The 17,757-nt window shown below is 39.0% G+C and overlaps 1 protein-coding gene across 1 annotated transcript; it reads left to right on the forward strand.

Annotated features, from left to right (window-relative positions):
- Nucleotides 1-285: 285 nt before the first annotated feature.
- On the forward strand, nt 286-8,156 carry LOC139149849 (protein NCBP2AS2 homolog). The gene is made up of 4 exons (XM_070721852.1): nt 286-419; nt 2,395-2,428; nt 3,101-3,173; nt 6,554-8,156. Exons 1-4 carry the CDS (start codon nt 397-399, stop codon nt 6,739-6,741), a joined length of 318 nt encoding a protein of 105 aa, XP_070577953.1. The 5' UTR covers nt 286-396; the 3' UTR covers nt 6,742-8,156.
- Nucleotides 8,157-17,757: the final 9,601 nt, after the last annotated feature.

Below are 17,757 nucleotides of genomic sequence, written 5' to 3' on the forward strand. Positions count from 1 at the left end.
AAAGAGATTGTACAGTTAAAGTAGGCTCCATCATTTCTGTCTCGCCTAGTGTCGTCATACATTTCACTATTTTTATCGTTGCAGAGTATGTAACTTACTTAATATTCACTATTAAGACTGTCAAAACAATGAATAAAGTAAGTGTTATGATTACTTCTCAGTGGTAAATTCTGATAGGGAGTTGCTTCAAAATTGATGTATACTTTCAAGAATGTTGTAACCCCCCCCCCCCGTACTCCGAGTTGTCCGTCCCTAGCTAGCGAATCGCGTTTTCATAACCAGTCACGTGACTTCCATGGATAAACTTCCTGGGTCAACGGAGAAGGTTGGTTTGCCAAAAGAATCGCGGAAGTCTCTCGTTCAGTATAACGCAATGCCACCTAGCGGAGCCTAAAGATGGTCTTACGTGTGCTATTAAGGTTAGTTTATGGTAGCTTGACTTACCAAAATCCACAATTTACTATCGATAGTCTTGCTGTATAACTGTAAGATTGCTGTTGCAGAAAAATGTATCGTAGCTCGAGCGGTCTCGAGTCGTTGTACAAACACGCACGCACGTCTCTCTATACAAGCTGACTTGAAATTTGCTTCTCTAAAACAAGACGGAATCTTCTGTATAGGTAAGAAGCCGAATTATGATCATGGGAAAGGATTTTTCAGAAATAACGTTTATGACATTCACTCGCTTAGTTCGTACGTAGCTCTGCATGGCAGGGCTGTCTGTTAGCGGCGGGAAGCCGTATAACGCCGGTAACACCACAGTCGTTTGGAGAGCTATTCAGCGCTGGGACTATTCGCCCCATAGACGAGTGTACAGAAGCGAGAAATACCCCAAGTCTGGAAACAGAATGGCTATAAAAACCACGCCATGTCACATTCCGTGTCCGATTTCACTGTGAAAATTAGCAAGTTCATCTATCATGCAACCGTCGATCGTTCCCTATCATTCTAAAATTTCATACCTGATACTTTATCTGATTCAAAAACGCTCGTTTCGTGTGATTTTCGGCCGAATTCGACGGACACCTCGCCAAAAACTGGAGGTGAGCAACATTCCGGTCACCTCTTGGGTACCTCCACTTTACTGACGTTGGCGCCGCGTACCCATGAGGGATGACTGGAATGTTGCTCACGCTTATGTTTTGGCCAGGTGTCTCTCGAACTCGGCCGAAAATCACAGGAAATTAGCATTTTGTAAGCAGATGAAGTATCAGGTATGAATTTTCGTGTGATTTTCGGCCGAGTTCAGAAGACACGTCGCCAAAACATAAGGCATGAACAACCTTCCAGTCACCCCTCAAGGGTACTCGGCGCTGACGTCAGTAAAGTGGAGGTGCCCAACGTCCACTGTGAGGTGACCGGAATGTTGCTCACCCCCAGGTTTTGGCGAGGTGTTCGTCGAATTCGGCCGAAAATCACACGAAACGAGCATTTTTGAATCAGATAAAGTATCAGGTATGAACTTTTAGAATGAAAGGGAACGATCGACGGTTGCATGATAGATGAACTTGCTAATTTTCACAGTGAAATCGGACACGGAATGTGACATGGCGTGGTTTTTATAGCCATTCTGTTTCCAGACTTGGGGTATTTCTCGCTTCTGTACACTCGTCTATGGGGCGAATAGTCCCAGCGCTGAATAGCTCTCCAAACGACTGTGGTAACACACAGCCCTGCCATGCAGAGCAACCTGCGACCATCGACTGTGATATTGCTTGTCCACGTAGCGGTCCGATAATCCCAATCGTGCAACGATCGCAATCGACTGCCACAGAATGACTATACTCTACACGACATTCCCCTACCAATGTTTTCCACCGGGGAGGGGGGGGGCAGGGAATTTATCGCAAATCGTATTCCGGGACAGGGGAATTTGATTTCCATGATACACAGCGTTCGTGTTTTGAATTTTGACTGATATCAAGTCCTGAATTGCCTACACATGTATTGTAACCTCTATTTCTCTCCTCCCCCCCCCCCCAGCCTTAGGTATGTCGTAGCAAAAACATGAAGAAGTAATCTGCTAAACGAGAGATTTGCCATACCCTCGGTCCCTGACGGAAAATTCACGAAAACGTGGTTTCCTTCCAGAAAATCTGTCATTGCTACTCCTGCTTTGGTTTCAGGCTGTCTAATGCCAATTTCTCAATACTCAATGGAATCAAGCATTTTCTGCACTGTTTTTTTTTGTCATTTCATGTATTCGTGTATGTAACATATTTTTGTAGTCTATAGGTTGGGAATTTGACATTGCTTGGAAAAAATGTCAAATTTTCCTGCTACAAATCACAGCTTGGAAAGTGTTTGATTTATCACGGTTACTCTACCCCATGTGGGGTAGAGTAACCATGGATCTATGGAGTGCTCCATAATAATATTTTCCTCCTATTCCAGGTACTTAGCAAGTCATCCTGAATTAGTAGATAGGGTAAGTAAACGACATATTCAATGAATGTTTCATCATATGCAACACTGGATACTGATGTATGTAAGACAGAGTTATTATCAGCAGATGTGTTGGTCTCAAGTGATTTCTTATGGCACTTGGAAACATACAGTACCTTTCACTGTAATGTAGATTTTGGCTTCAAACTAATTCTATTTTGAAACCATTGCTAGTGAACTTGGAAATCTGGACTTCATCCCACCAGAGCTTAATGATCTTTCATGTCTTCACATTTGAAGAGGCGTATGAAAGATACTTGCATCTCCATGAGAAATACACTGTGTCCAAAAAGTTTAAGAGTTATATGTTGTAAAAAGCCCACACGTTCAATGTTATGAGTAAACTTGTCATTATTAAAAAAGACACATTTCGATATGAAGTCAGATTCCAACAATTTAAAATAAAATTCAAATTCAAATTTTACGCAGACTACAAAAAAAGTGTGATTGAAGGTGAAACAAAATCATAGAAGTTGGAGATGCGTATTTTCATATATCAGAAAGTAGTCATTGGTGCACATACTTCTATCCATTGGATCCTGTAAACAGCTGCAACCTTCTCTCTCCTGACGACTCTTCCAATTTCTACTCAGTTGACATCCAAGGATATATAGATATCCAGATCAGGAGTTAACCTCTTCATTTTAACATCTAGCTTTCAGAGACCTGGGTCATCAGGAGACTTGCTCAGCTGACTGCCTATTCCTACTTCAAGGCCAAAGAAATAGGTGAGTGACATTGGGCTTGCAAATTTCATCATCCTGAGTTTGTCAGCTTGACAGTCGGTTCTCAACGCTGTTGAATTTTCTGTGTTTGATAGTGTCTCTCTTGTGTTGTTGTCATTTGAAAATCAGCTCAATTTGTAGAATTTATTCAATGGAAAAAGAATACTTGACATTGAAGAGCTGGATGGATGTACGTGTAAGCGACAGATTTCAATAACACAATAGGTGCACAGTCAAACCATAACATGGCGTGTACTATCCAACAACACTGCTTTAATCAGGAATGTTATAAACTTTTTGTCAAAGATATTGTGTACCTATGCCTTTGAGCTATGGCCAGTAGTTGGTAAAAATGCACGTTTCACATTGTTGAAGCTATCGTGCTATGGGCAATTGTATGCCATTGTACATTATAGAACCTTAACGTGTAGGACAAACGTGCATGACTAAACACTGTAAAAGTCTGCACGTTAGACATTTTAGACACGTTAGGTCCGTACACGTTAGGTTTGCACGATACACGATAGGTTAGCATGATTGGCATGGTAGATTTTGACCGATGTTGAAAACCTAAAATGACATACACGTTAGACATTTTAGACACGTTAGGTCCGTACACGTTAGGTTTGCACGATACACGATAGGTTTGCATGATTGGCATGATAGAAATTGGAGTCAACTTGAGAACCTAAAATGACATGCACGTTAGACATTGTAGACACGTTAGGTCCGTACAAGTTAGGTTTGCACGATACACGATAGGTTTGCACGATTGGCATGATAGAAATTGGAGTCATGTTGAAAACCTAAAATGACATACACGTTAGACATTTTAGACACGTTAGGTCCGTACACGTTAGGTGTGCACGATACACGATAGGTTTGCACGATTGGCATGATAGATTTTGACTCATGTTGAGAACCTAAAATGACATACACGTTAGACATTTTAGACACGTTAGGTCCGTACACGTTAGGTGTGCACGATACACGATAGGTTTGCACGATTGGCATGATAGATTTTGACTCATGTTGAGAACCTAAAATGACATACACGTTAGACATTTTAGACACGTTAGGACCGTACACGTTAGGTGTGCACGATACATGATAGGTTTGCACGATTGGCATGATAGATTTTGACTCATGTGGAGAAGCTAAAATGACATACACGTTAGACATTTTAGACACGTTAGGTCCGTACACGTTAGGTGTGCACGTTACACGATAGGTTTGCACGATTGGCATGATAGATTTTGACTCATGTGGAGAACCTAAAATGACATACACGTTAGACATTTTAGACACGTTAGGTCCGTACACGTTAGGTCGGCACGTTACACGATAGGTTTGCACGATTGGCATGTTAGATTTTGACCCATGTTGTGAACCTAAAATGACATGCACGTTAGACATTTTAGACACGTTAGGTCCGTACATGTTAGGTTTGCACGATACGAGATAGGTTTGCACGATTGGCATGATAGAGTTAGACCTTACCGTGTTTGTAGGCCATCACGTGAATCTTGAGACATATCGTATAAGGTGCTGACCTAAGATTTACGGAGCTAAAGTGTCTAAAATGTCTAACGTGTATGTCATTTTAGGATGTCCATGAGTCAAAATCTATCATGCTAATCGTGCAAACTTATCGTGTAACGTGCTGACCACGTTAGGTTTGCACGATACACGATAGGTTTGCACGATTGGCATAATAGATTTTGACTCATGTGGAGAACCTAAAATGACATACACGTTAGACATTTTAGACACGTTAGGTCCGTACACGTTAGGTCTGCACGATACACGATAGGTTTGCACGATTGGCATAATAGATTTTGACTCATGTGGAGAAGCTAAAATGACATACACGTTAGACATTTTAGACACGTTAGGTCCGTACACGTTAGGTGTGCACGATACACGATAGGTTTGCACGATTGGCATGATAGAATTTGACTCATGTTGACAACCTAAAATGACATACACGTTAGACATTGTGTCTATAGACGTCAAAAGTGTACGTCATTTTAGGGTTCAAGATAAGTAGAATTGTATCATGGCAATCATAAGACATATCGTATAACGTGCCGACCTAACGTTGACAGAGCTAACGTGTCTAAAATGTCAAACGTGTATGTCAATGAGGGTCTCAAAATGAGTCAAGAGCTATCATGGCAATCATGCAAACCTATCGTGTATCGTGCATACCTAACGTGTAAGGATCTAACGTGTCTAAAATGTCTAACGTGTATGTCATTTTAGGGTCTCCAGATAAGTTGAATGGTACAGTCATGAGATACACGTTAGACATTTTAGACACGTTAGGTCCGTACACGTTAGGTCGGCAGGTTACACGATAGGTTTGCACGATTGGCATGATAGACTTGACCCATGTTAAGAACCTAAAATGACATGCACGTTTGACATTTTTGACACTTTAGGTCCATACACGCTAGGTCTGCACGATACACGATAGGTTTGCACGATTGGCATGATAAATTTTGACCCATTTTGTGAACCTAAAATGACATGCACGTTTGACATTTTAGACACTTTAGGTCCGTACACGTTAGGTCTGCACGATACAAGATAGGTTTGCACGATTGGCATGATAGAGTTAGACCTTACCGTGTTTGTAGGCCATCACGTGAATCTTGAGACAGATCGTTTAAGGTGCCGACCTAAGATTTACGGAGCTAACGTGTCTAAAATGTCTAACGTGTATGTCATTTTAGGTTGTCCACGAGTCAAAATCTATCATGCCAATCGTGCAAACTTATCGTGTAACGTGCTGACCCAACGTGTACGGACCTAACGTGTCTAAAATGTCTAACGTGTATGTCCAGATAAGTCGAATGGTATGGGTACCATATGTCAATCGTACAGTCATGATATACACGTTAGACACTTTAGACACGATAGGTGCATACATGTTGGGCGTGCACGATACACGATAGGTTTGCATGATTGGCATGATAGAATAGGACTTATTTGTACGCCCTAAAATGCTATACATGTTAGACATAGGTTCTTTAACGTTAGGTCTGCACGATACACGATAGGTTTGCACGTTTGGCATTTTAGGCACGTTAGTTCCGACCTGACATACACGTTAGACATTTTAGAAACGATAGGTGCGGATATGTTGGGTCTGCACGATACACGATAGGTTTGCAAGTTTGGCTTTTTTGGTCACGTTAGTTCCGACCTAACATGTCAAACATGCACTACTAAAATGTAAAAATGTCTAAAATGAAAAAATCCCGACTTCTGGCCATGGATGATGCCTTTTAGGCTACTGTCTGAATCAAGTCAAATGAGACATTATCAAATCCTTTTGTACTACCATTCTCTTTCAAACAAAAATTTCCACTCAACAGGTGAGGACGGAGTACACAAAGGCGTGGACAAGATCCGGGACTCTGAAATCCTGAAACGGATGGAAGAACTGCCGGAGGATGAATCTGACAGGATGTCATCGTTTTCTCGAACATTTGCCAAAGAACTTAGAGGGGGCATGAAAGAGCTGAGTGACAAAATTGAAAAGGACAGAGAAAAAGAACTCTGATCGGGACAATGGCTTAGACAGGAATTTGTTTTTATAAAGATATTTGATGGAAAGACGTTAAGGCATCAAATGAAATAACAGTCCTGACTATGTTTAATATATGTTCATGGTCAAGATATATATATTTTTGTTTTGGATAATCCGTACATCTGTCAGGTTCAGGGATTTGGATGCGTTTTACCAGCCAACTTTCAAGTGTTTGTCACTGGACAGTTGTCAGCATTGATTTACACAGAGAATGGAAGGTTTGTTTTCTAATCCAGTCGAACCATGGCATCAACAATAACATCTGATAAAGCAAACCTGATGAAGCTGACAATAGGATCACAGTTAGGAATCGATAGTAATCTTATTTACATGGGAAATTCAGGAGAAAAAAATATGTATGTGGTTCAGAAATAAACTGTAGAAATGTTAAAGTTAGTTTGACTTTCATCACATTATTACCTCGCCTTTCTTTTATGACTCTTGATAGAGGTTGGAATGAGCGTGAGTAATTCTGCAACTCTTCCAGGTCATCTGACTCCATGTCTGCAGGTTGACTTTTCCCAACGCCACCACCAACAAAACAGTTTTGAATTGCTGTGATTTTCAACAGCGACACGCAGACCACTCCAATCCTTTTTTCAACGTATTCTACTTAAATTTGTTATGACAAAACAAATCAGTCACTGTCATTTTCTATGAGAGTCGTGTAAAAAATCATGTGGTTTAGAAGGCAGTGAGTCCAATAGACCATGTTCCGAACCGCGCGAGACATTCCGAGATATCGCGAGAATATGTGGTTCGCAGTGGACGTGTTCTCGCAACACAGGACAAACTGCGTAAAACAGGACAAGTCGCTAATTACCTTGAACACTGCATAAAATATATGAAGTTGCAATCTTTGCTCCTTCTAGTTCCATACAAAGTTTGACTTGTATTACTAAGCTGGAATCCTGTTTCTACGGGCATGTATTAAAGTCTCGCGAGATCTCGCAATCAGCGGAACATCGTCTATTAAAGCGGCACATATGTTGTCCCAGTAGGTGTTGGGGTGACAGTAATAAGTCAACATATTGAGAAAACACAAACATTTATGCTTAATTTACAATTGCAAACAGAAGTAATAGTGAGGTTGCCTTGTGTGGACTTACTTTCACATGCATGTGTGTGCTTTTGAATGTTACCTGATCATTTGTTTTAACTGTTCTAATACTGCTGATGTATTTTAAATTTCAAACAACAAATGATTGAGAGAACTCTGTTTTTCAACTTATTGTAGCAGTACATAAACCAGTAGTGTTTGACATTTTATGAGATGGTCCCTTTCATGTGCGTGTAAATATTTGTGATCATTGATATTTTATCTCACACATCACAACAATCTTTTCATCAAGAAAACATAATAAAGGGGAACATTTTTATTTTGACAATTAATGTTTATTTTGTTTGCTTGTGAGATTTTTGTAGCCTGATGATACGGAGGAGGTATGTGAGGATGGAGGTGCAGCGCCCTCAAACATTGATCATATCATTGACACTGGAGGGAAGGGGGACGATGTTTCTTAAAAAGTAAGACGGGAACACTTCTTCCTCGCCATACTTTTTGTCTGGTAGCTGATTCTACAACATATGCAATTATAAAGAAAATGACAATATTTCTACTTTCACTTAGTGACCTGCTGTAACTTTATGTTTGAAAGTGGCCCTTTGGAACCTGAGATGCAAATCAAGTCTACTGTAACCAAAAATTACAACGCGAACAATATGATTGAAGCTTTGAAATGGTTGATCCAGGAGGTGCCTGGAATCACCAGTGTGGTATACATGTCTATGTATACCCACACTGGCAATTCCAGGCACATGTGGTCGATCCCATCGTCTAAGATCACCTGAAAAAAATGTGTGTACCCGACTTCGGACTAAACTACTGAAACCAATGCCTAAACAGGGTTGCACACACGCATTTGCAGCATAGACAGTAGTCTACTGTCTATGATTGTAGCCATTCAAGGGGTGTAAAGCCCCATTGCCAAGACTCATTTGATGTATAGACATCCGGTTTCTTTTACATTTCAACCGTTGGGGCGTATGTCATCACCAGTCGTCTATGAGTGTGTTTCTGCAGGTGAAATGGATGTATGCACGAGTGAAATTTTGATAAACTGTACAGTCGGATACAAATATGGCGTATGATGAATATTATTACATGCGGGATTACATATAAGTGGATTACATTAAGCTGCTGTTGATCGTTTGAAGAAAACATGCCAAATGATTTCTATGAACGTTCAATTTATCGACAGCATTTGCTTTCTTTCTGTTTTGTGAGCTGTGTTACGGAGGTATTTTGCTTCACAGAAAATTTTCGTACAAAGTTCAATAAATTTTACGTTAACCAACCAAGTTATATAAAGTAAGCCGACTTTATGAATTCGGGCAGTTGTAAGTTAATTGGAAACAGTGACAAACAATACAAAATTGATGGTAAAATTAGCGCTTAGGTGCGCTTAATCTACTTACAATCTAGACATACGCATATTTGTCGGAACATCCACAACGCGATCGAGCTAATGGCAGTATAAGCTCTTGTCAGCATAGCTGATAGGAGCATAAACAAGCCAGAAATTTGAGGGTAGACATTTCTAATAACATGTGTTTTTTTTCCGCTAGTGGTTAATTACTTTACGAGAGTTTTCCCGGAAGACGAACTTATTGAATTGTGTAAGATATGTGAATTATTGCCCTCTGGTTGATTTTAGAGTTGTTTGTATGATTAAGTTTTACCTTAAATTATTCTAATGAGACAAATCGAATATGCACTTATAATTAAAGGGACAAAGTCGGCCATTTTTCATTAATTTTGTTTGATACGAGATACTACTTATATTGATTGCTTGACATGTTGAAAGATACTGAATGAATGGTAGGCTTGGTTCAAGTCGGTGAATTTCTAAAAAAAAAGAATAATTTGTACTAGTCTCTGTTGTGTCTCTCATATTTCATGCAAACCTATTTGGAATTTGGCAGCCTAGGCTAGGTTTTCGTAGCGATTGAACGCGTTACCTTTGAGTCTGCGCAGTAGTGAGTTACTCCCCTGTATAGCGTTTACCCCACTAATCGTGTGCACCCCACTCATGCGTTTCAAATGAAAACTTAGCACAAATCATCGCGTTCACCCCACTCAAACATTCACAAATCACAGACTTGAACCAAGTCTAAATGAATGGGTGACCATACATATATTCGACCCAGGTTTTAGACAAATCATAGAGGCACTCCCACTTGGTAACATTTTTAAAACACATTTTTTCATGCCAACGGTCGATGTTTGACGTGGCGACTGCGCGCGGATCGCAAGATATCGATAAAAACATGTCATTTCCCGAGCGTGTTTTTCACATCCCGAAGTTTTACGATCGTTTCTGAGTTTGACCCGAAATCCCCCGAAGGTTTGTTGTTGTGCTGATTGACGATATTCTAGGGAGTCTACAATAAGTTCGAACGACGCAATTAATTTACTTCCCACTGTAAAGACTTTATATACAGCATTATGCCATTACCTCAGGTAAGTTTTGTAAAACTTCTCCTTAGTTTTTGTCGTTTTCATTATTCTTAATCAGTTGTACTATATTTTCAACCAATACCACATAAACATCAGTTTTTACGTGTCAAATATTAGCCCCCTCCGATGACTACATTTTGTCGTCTGCCACACAGTACGCCGCGCGCGTGGTATGCGTCTATGCATACCACTCGGCGGCCGCTATGTATCAACCGCACGTAACTATGCTAGTCACCTATGCGAATTCTGGTGGAATCAAACTTTCTTTTCCATTTTTTCTCAGAGTCTGTAAGACTCGGCTTTCCCCCAGGGGTCATGACTGATCACCGACGCGATTGGTACTGTGGCATACAGCAGCGTAAGCGTAGACTCGTACTCCATAGCTTAGTTGACAATGGCCCCAGTGCCGAACGTTCGATGTTCGGAAGCTGAATTTAGGTGGGCCACCGGAATTCAAACTTTTACTTATTTGAGAACATGTTTTTATCGATATCTCGTGATCCGCGCGCAGTCGCCACGTCAAATATCGACCGTTGGCATTAAAAAATGTGCTTTAACAATGTTACCAAGTGGGAGTGCCACTTTAAATGAAACAATCGCGAAAAAGAATTAATGTTCATGACCATTAATTCATTTTCGCGATGGTTTCACTTATCGTGTCTAAAACTGGGATCGAATATATGCATTGTCACCCATTCATTCAGTATCTTTCAACATGTCAGGCAATATAAGTAGTATCTCGAATTAAACAAAATTTATGAAAAATGGCCGACTTTTTCCCTATAAAGTTAGCTATCATTAGGTTTGGTATAGCAAGCAGTCTTTTATCAACAGCGGATTCATCTGTAAGCATCTTCATCAAAGAAATAAAGGTTTTCATTTGCCATCCACAAGCCACTACTCTGGTTGATCTCTGGTATCATGCTCGTAAGCAGATCGAAGAATCAGTAGTGATAGCTGTGCAAAATCTGTAATCTTCTTCACTTACATAACAAGCACATATGCCAAAGTGACGTCTTGGTGAAAATTGAAACCATTAAGTATTCAGTAAAAGTAAAAAGAGTACAAAAAAATTCATAATGATGTATGTGAAATTGAATTCAACAGTATCAACAAAATTGTAAAAAGCACAAAAAACAACAAAAAACAAACAAACCAAAAACACTTAAAGGCAAATACAAATAATGCCATACTAAATGTTCTGTCTTTGACATCTGTCTCAGTCTTAACGCCAGAGAACGCACCTCGGGGACAGACATTCGGACTCTCCAACTTTTACAATTCTTTGATAAACCACTTGCAGGGGTTCATTTTAAAGCTCTTGGTATAAGTAAACTTTTCATCGGCTTAGTTTTTTCGAAACTCGAAAAGTTTTATTTTTCTCCATAGAGTTAACACAGGGGTGGCGGTCTTTTTGAATTTCAAATATTTGTAAATCTTGGGTTGTTTGTCTAGCTCCAAAATTTGCACGGTGATCCCCAATTTTTATTCTTGATTTTGAAAGAGAATGATTGAAATAAGCTTATTCCTTGAGGAAAGTTTGAGCAAAAGTTTAAGGTTTTCACTTTCGAGGCGCGTACTGCCTTAAAGAAATAATTGACCACGGGACTTGATTTGACGAACAGATCTTATCAAGCACGACTATCTTAAGATTTTGGAGTGCATTTCACTTTTACGAATCGAAGATGACTAAATGTGATATTTGATTGAAGTCGATCAAGAAACTCTGGCAGTGTGCAGAACCTCGAAAGATTGTAGCTTCTTGTTTGGCCGAAAATAATTAACATTGATGAATCATTTCAAAACAGCCAATCAGCGTCTCCTAAAGTTGTTGTGAATAATTATAATCTACCAATCAGCTATCACCTCCTTTAATAGCCTCTGCACTTTGGCCCAGAAGCTGAGGAGAAATTACAAGTGAGGATAGCTGATGTAGGTGATCTCCCATTACTTACAAACCACTCTGTGAAAATTCATCGGTGTCGATTCACTCTGTCAGCATTGATAGTGAAGCCAATGGTATGCATTCTATGCCACTCGCTAAATGTTTAAGCAATAATTTCCCCCTCCCGTTCCATAATGACCGAACGCAAAATTGCTGGAGTCCATTTTGGGCCAGGAGGGGGTACATTATTGCTATTATTTTGAAGTTTTGGCAATGCCAGTGATTTTTTAGATTTTGAAAACATCCGGGGCCACAACGTTGGATAATCGGATACATTATCATTAATAATCGGGGGTATGACGTCACAAAATTTACTGGTATTGACAAAGCTACAAAATAATATTTCACAACGGTTCCTTTTTTATTTTCAGTGGCTTACATATTACAACTTCGGCGAGAAGCCAGTCAGTCAGCCCTGCACTGTATGCTGGAAGAATCGCATCTGACATTTTGTTGTTATCATATTTTCAGTTATTCAATTAGATACTTAACGTGGACAGATAGTATTAAAAATGAAGGTAAGATAATGTTAGAACAGAATTACATTCAATGAGAAAAGCACGCAAAATCCGTCGATCTCACAGAGCTCTCATTTCATCGTTATTTATGCAAGCCTGTTTGACTTATGGTGTAACTATTTGTAATACACCGTGATTTGACCAAACCTGTATGAAAACGTCTTTAGGGAACGAGCAAACCAAATTTTAGAGCAATTTCACTGAGAAATCTCATTTCAAGACCATGCAAATCACTTTACATCATTCTTGATTTCACGCACAATTTGAACAAAATAGAAATGAGAACATCACTAAGAAAGTGGAAACTGCATTTCAAAGAATTTGGGTTTCTGATTAGTGTTTTCTTCTCGTTCTAATGGAAAGAAGCCAATTTTATGTCATGTTCACGAAACAGGGGATGGACTTGATCTTTTTGTGGGATTGTGTCGATCAAACGAGTAATGCTTTGCATGTGTCATGGTCACCACCTCTACTGAAGGAAATGTGCCCGAAGATAGAACTTCACCTACACAAACCAAATAACAAACAAATCTGACCATGCAGGTGTTACGGAGTTTGTTAATGTTCACTGCACGTTGTATATTTTTGACTTCCGAGAACAGGGCAACCCTCCAGCCTGTTAGCGCATACCTAACATCATCGTAATATCTGTTCAGTAGGTTTTGAAATGAATACAGACTGGCAAGCTTGAGAAACCATTTTATCCTGTATGACTCCTCTAGCCATGCACGCATGCTGTAAATGGCAGCAAAAACATGCTTGGTATTGTGAAATACACACTCTACATAGGCTCGTACAATGATTGTGGAACTGTTTTCTAGTTTAGTCGAATGCCCTACATTTCTGGCTTCATTGATACTATTTTCGCCGGGCAAGATACATTTCTCAAAACATTTCCACTTATAAAAAGTACAATTTGAAAAAAAAAAGAAAAAGGAAATTCAATGGTGTTTTCTTCTCAGTGATTCAATTATTCATGTGTTTCCAGTGGCACACTTTAAAACTTGACATTAATCCATGATAATTGGAATTTCTGACGTATATACTATTTTCCCGATGAAAAAACATTAAGCAAGTTGCATAGAATTCATTGGCTTCATTATCAATGCTGACAGAGTGCATTGTCACTGATGAATTTTACAGAGTGGTTTGTGACTAAGGAGAGATTCACCTACTTTTACTGTCCCCTCTTATCATTTCTCTTCAGCTTCTTGGCCAATGTACAGTGCAGCGTTGCTCACGAGGTTAAAGCTGATTGGTATATTATAATTATTCACAACAACTTCAGCAGTCCAGTCTAAAACTAAGGGTATTGAGTCGCTTCGATTGACTGTTTTAAATGATTCATTAATAATGTTAACGATATTCAGCCAACCATTCAAGCTACCAGCTTGCTTCTTGATCGATTGTTGCATACCAGTGATTCAAATAACAAAATATATCATCTAGGATTCGTACAAGTGAAATATATATACTCTAGATCTTGAAGATTGGGCTGTATGTCAAGATCTGTTTTTGTCAAATCTCAGGTCCTAGCACGTTGCTGTGGTGCTCCTTGAAACGATTTCTCTGTGTCATATAAAATACTACAGAGGCAGATATCACAGGCAGAGCATTCGTTATGGCATAACTTGCTTTTTGACTTCAGAAATTAGACTCTTAATTGTAAAGGAAAGTATATAATTCGTACTTATGCTACGGCATTTGCTGCACTGCGTCGGTATTTTAAGCAAAGGGGAACGAGGGACTGTCGACAGTCAGATGGCTTGACGGTTACAAACGTTGGGATAAGATTTCACCGTGTGGTGGCGCTCGTATGTGGCCATAGAAGGAAATTAAAACTCATTCTCTTGGTGCAATATTCGGAATACTACTAAATTCCCCCCCCCCCCAAAAAAAAAATCTATGAGATACAAGAGGCTTCGAGTTACATCATCGTTTGAGATTATTTCGAACCTCAAACGGTAACAACATCTTGACAATATCTTGACAACATCTCAACATCTTGCAATTAGGAAACCGAGCAAAATATCAAAACGACTTAGTATTGTATCTGTACTTACAGTTCCTTTACACTTGTTATGTTTATTTCTGTATGTTCTTTTTTCCAATTTCTGCTCTCTATGTAAATAATCTTAAATTGTGTAAATAAAGATTGATGCACACTGGTTTATTCTACATTATCATCTTAACACGCCGATGTTTGTCACGATCAGCCAGTAACCCGATTCCTTGCCTATTTTTGAACTTGTCTCCAAGGCAAAACTTCAGTTGGTAGTGCATGAATTCCTTAAATACTGCCGGTTTTTTTTTGAATTTTGTTTTTGTTATTTTGTTTGTTGGATTTTTAGGGGTTGGTCAGGTGAACCAATGCTTCTGATCGATCTGACCTTTATTCATTAAGATATGGTACAGGATCGGGGAAACTACATCAAGTCAAGCTACAAAGCCGCTAGCCCTGCGTACCGTGCTGTGTGCTTCGGGCGTTACACGGCCGTGTAACGCCCGAAACACACAGCACGGTACGCAGGGCTACAAAGCCGCCTGGTCTGAACGACGAATCACGGTCTGTGTATTCTTACCCTTCCTTCTCACATTCCGTGTCTTTGAATTGCACCAGGAATGACACCTATCATTCAACTGGTCACTTTATTTTTATCTGCAGGCCCTCGTCTCTCTCTATGAATGACTTGGTGAGCAGTCGCTTGCTGTTAAACACCTCAAATGCTTAAAAGCAGACAATCTAATCCTGGCATCCTGGTGCGCCTTTCAACGGAGAAATGCTTCGTCTTCCTGACAATGGCCGTCAGGATGACATCTGCAACCTGCAGTATTGCAACTCGCATTGATCGGTTGATCTGGCCGATTAAATTCACGCACACACTGTCATTTATTTTTAGAGGGTAACAGGGGATTGTACATTCCCCAAAGGTTCTAATAACTGTCTAGGTGTAGATTTTTCCACTGTGTTTGCAAGATAGAATTCTGGATTCTGACATTTTCCATAGATCTTAATCCGAGTCCGACCTCCGATGAAGTATTGCCTGCTTAGGGACTGGACATAAATTACAGGGGGGGGGTGAGCCGGTGTTTTCGAAAAACCGCTGCGTAAAAAATAGTGACCCTTCAAAAGTTCATGCACAAAAATTAGTGACCCTCCCCTTATCCGTGCATGAAAATAAGTGACCCTCCCCTGTTACTCAATACCCCCCAAAAAAACCCGCAATGTGTTAAAGACCCCCTTCTGACTTGCTATACTTTTTAAGTCGCCCTCCCGAAAGGAAGGCAAAATGTGGCCGATATAACGCGTTGTCCAAGAAATATCAAATCATATGTGTGTGATAATTCATGTAAATGTACTTTGCTTGAAGTGGCAGGTAAAAAGTGCATGCCTGTACAAAAAATGTAATTTTTAGATTTTATCGATAATGTTGATTCACTATACATGTAGTCGACTATAAGAAAACTACGAACGTGTATTTTCCAGTATAAAACTAGCTATATCTGTTCATATACAGATGTTTAATAACTGATATAGATATACTTGATTAGCATGGGTTGTTTACAAGTGCACATGTGAACAAGATATTTGATTTTGGAATTTCTGTCAAAATGTTGATCCACTATACATGGGAGTCTATGACAAAACTATACATGGGAGTTCATGACAACACTGTCAAAAAATTTTCAGAATTAAAAATTTGCACTATTTGTGCATATATGGACCCTCAATAATGACACAATTGTGCTTGATTAGAAGAGGGTGGTAAAATGTGCATCTGTGTACAATAACTTTGTTTTTGGAATTTCGCATAAAATGTTGATCCACTATACATGGGAGTCTATGACAAAACTGTAAAAAAAATTTTTTCAGAATTAAAAATATGCACTATTTGTGTATATATGACCCTGAATAATTGACATAATTGTGCTTGATTAGAAGAGGGTGGTAACACGTGCATCTGTGTACAATAACTTTGTTTTTGGAATTTCGCATGAAATGTGGATCCATTATACATTGTAGTCTATGAAGAAACTATGAATAATTTTTTTTAAATACAAAACTTGCAAATCTGTGTATTTATGTATGCTTGATTATTGATATTTATGTTCTTGATTAGACTAGAGTGGTTACAAGTCCATGTGTGTGTAAGAAATTTGATTTGGAATTTCACCGAAATGTGATTCACTATACATGGCAGTCTATGGTGAAACCCTATGAATGATTTTTTTCCAATACAAAAATAGGTAAATCTGTGCATTTATGTACACTGAATTATTGGTACTAATGTTCATGATAGACTAGAGTGGTTTCAAGTCAATGGTTGTGCAAGAAATTTGATTTTGGCATTCACTTAAATGTCGATTCACTATACATGGCAGTCTATGATGAAAGTATGAATAATTTTTTTCCAATAAAATAATAGGAAAATCTGTGCATTTATGTACACTTGATTATTGGTATTAATGTTCATGATTAGACTAGAGTAGTTTCAAGTCAATGGGTGTGCAAGAAATTTGATTTTGGAATTTCACTGAAATGTCCATTCACTATACATGGCAGTCTATGATGAAACTATGAATAATTTTTTTCCAATACAAAACTTGGTAAACCTGTGCATTTATGTACACCTAATTATTAGTATTAATATTCATGATTAGACTAGAGTGGTTTCAAGTCAATGGTTGTGCAAGAAATTTGATTTTGGAATTTCACCAAAATGTTGATTCACTATACATTGTAGGCTATGAGGAAACTACAAATAACTCATAGGTTATCTGATCCTAAATTGTTATTCAAAAGTTGTTCGACCTGAAGCTTCCAGTTGTTATTGATGACACTATGCACTATTCTGAACAGTTTGTATTCTGTCAATGTCCTCAAAAAATTAAAAAATGTACATACAGCGACATGAACGTTTGACACCGACCTATACCCAATGTATTGTCAATGGGAGAATGATGTCAAATAAGTAATCTCCCGAATTGTTATTGAGAGAGTTATT

Source organism: Ptychodera flava, chromosome 14 (genome assembly GCF_041260155.1).
Source record: "Ptychodera flava strain L36383 chromosome 14, AS_Pfla_20210202, whole genome shotgun sequence".
NCBI lineage: Eukaryota > Metazoa > Hemichordata > Enteropneusta > Ptychoderidae > Ptychodera > Ptychodera flava.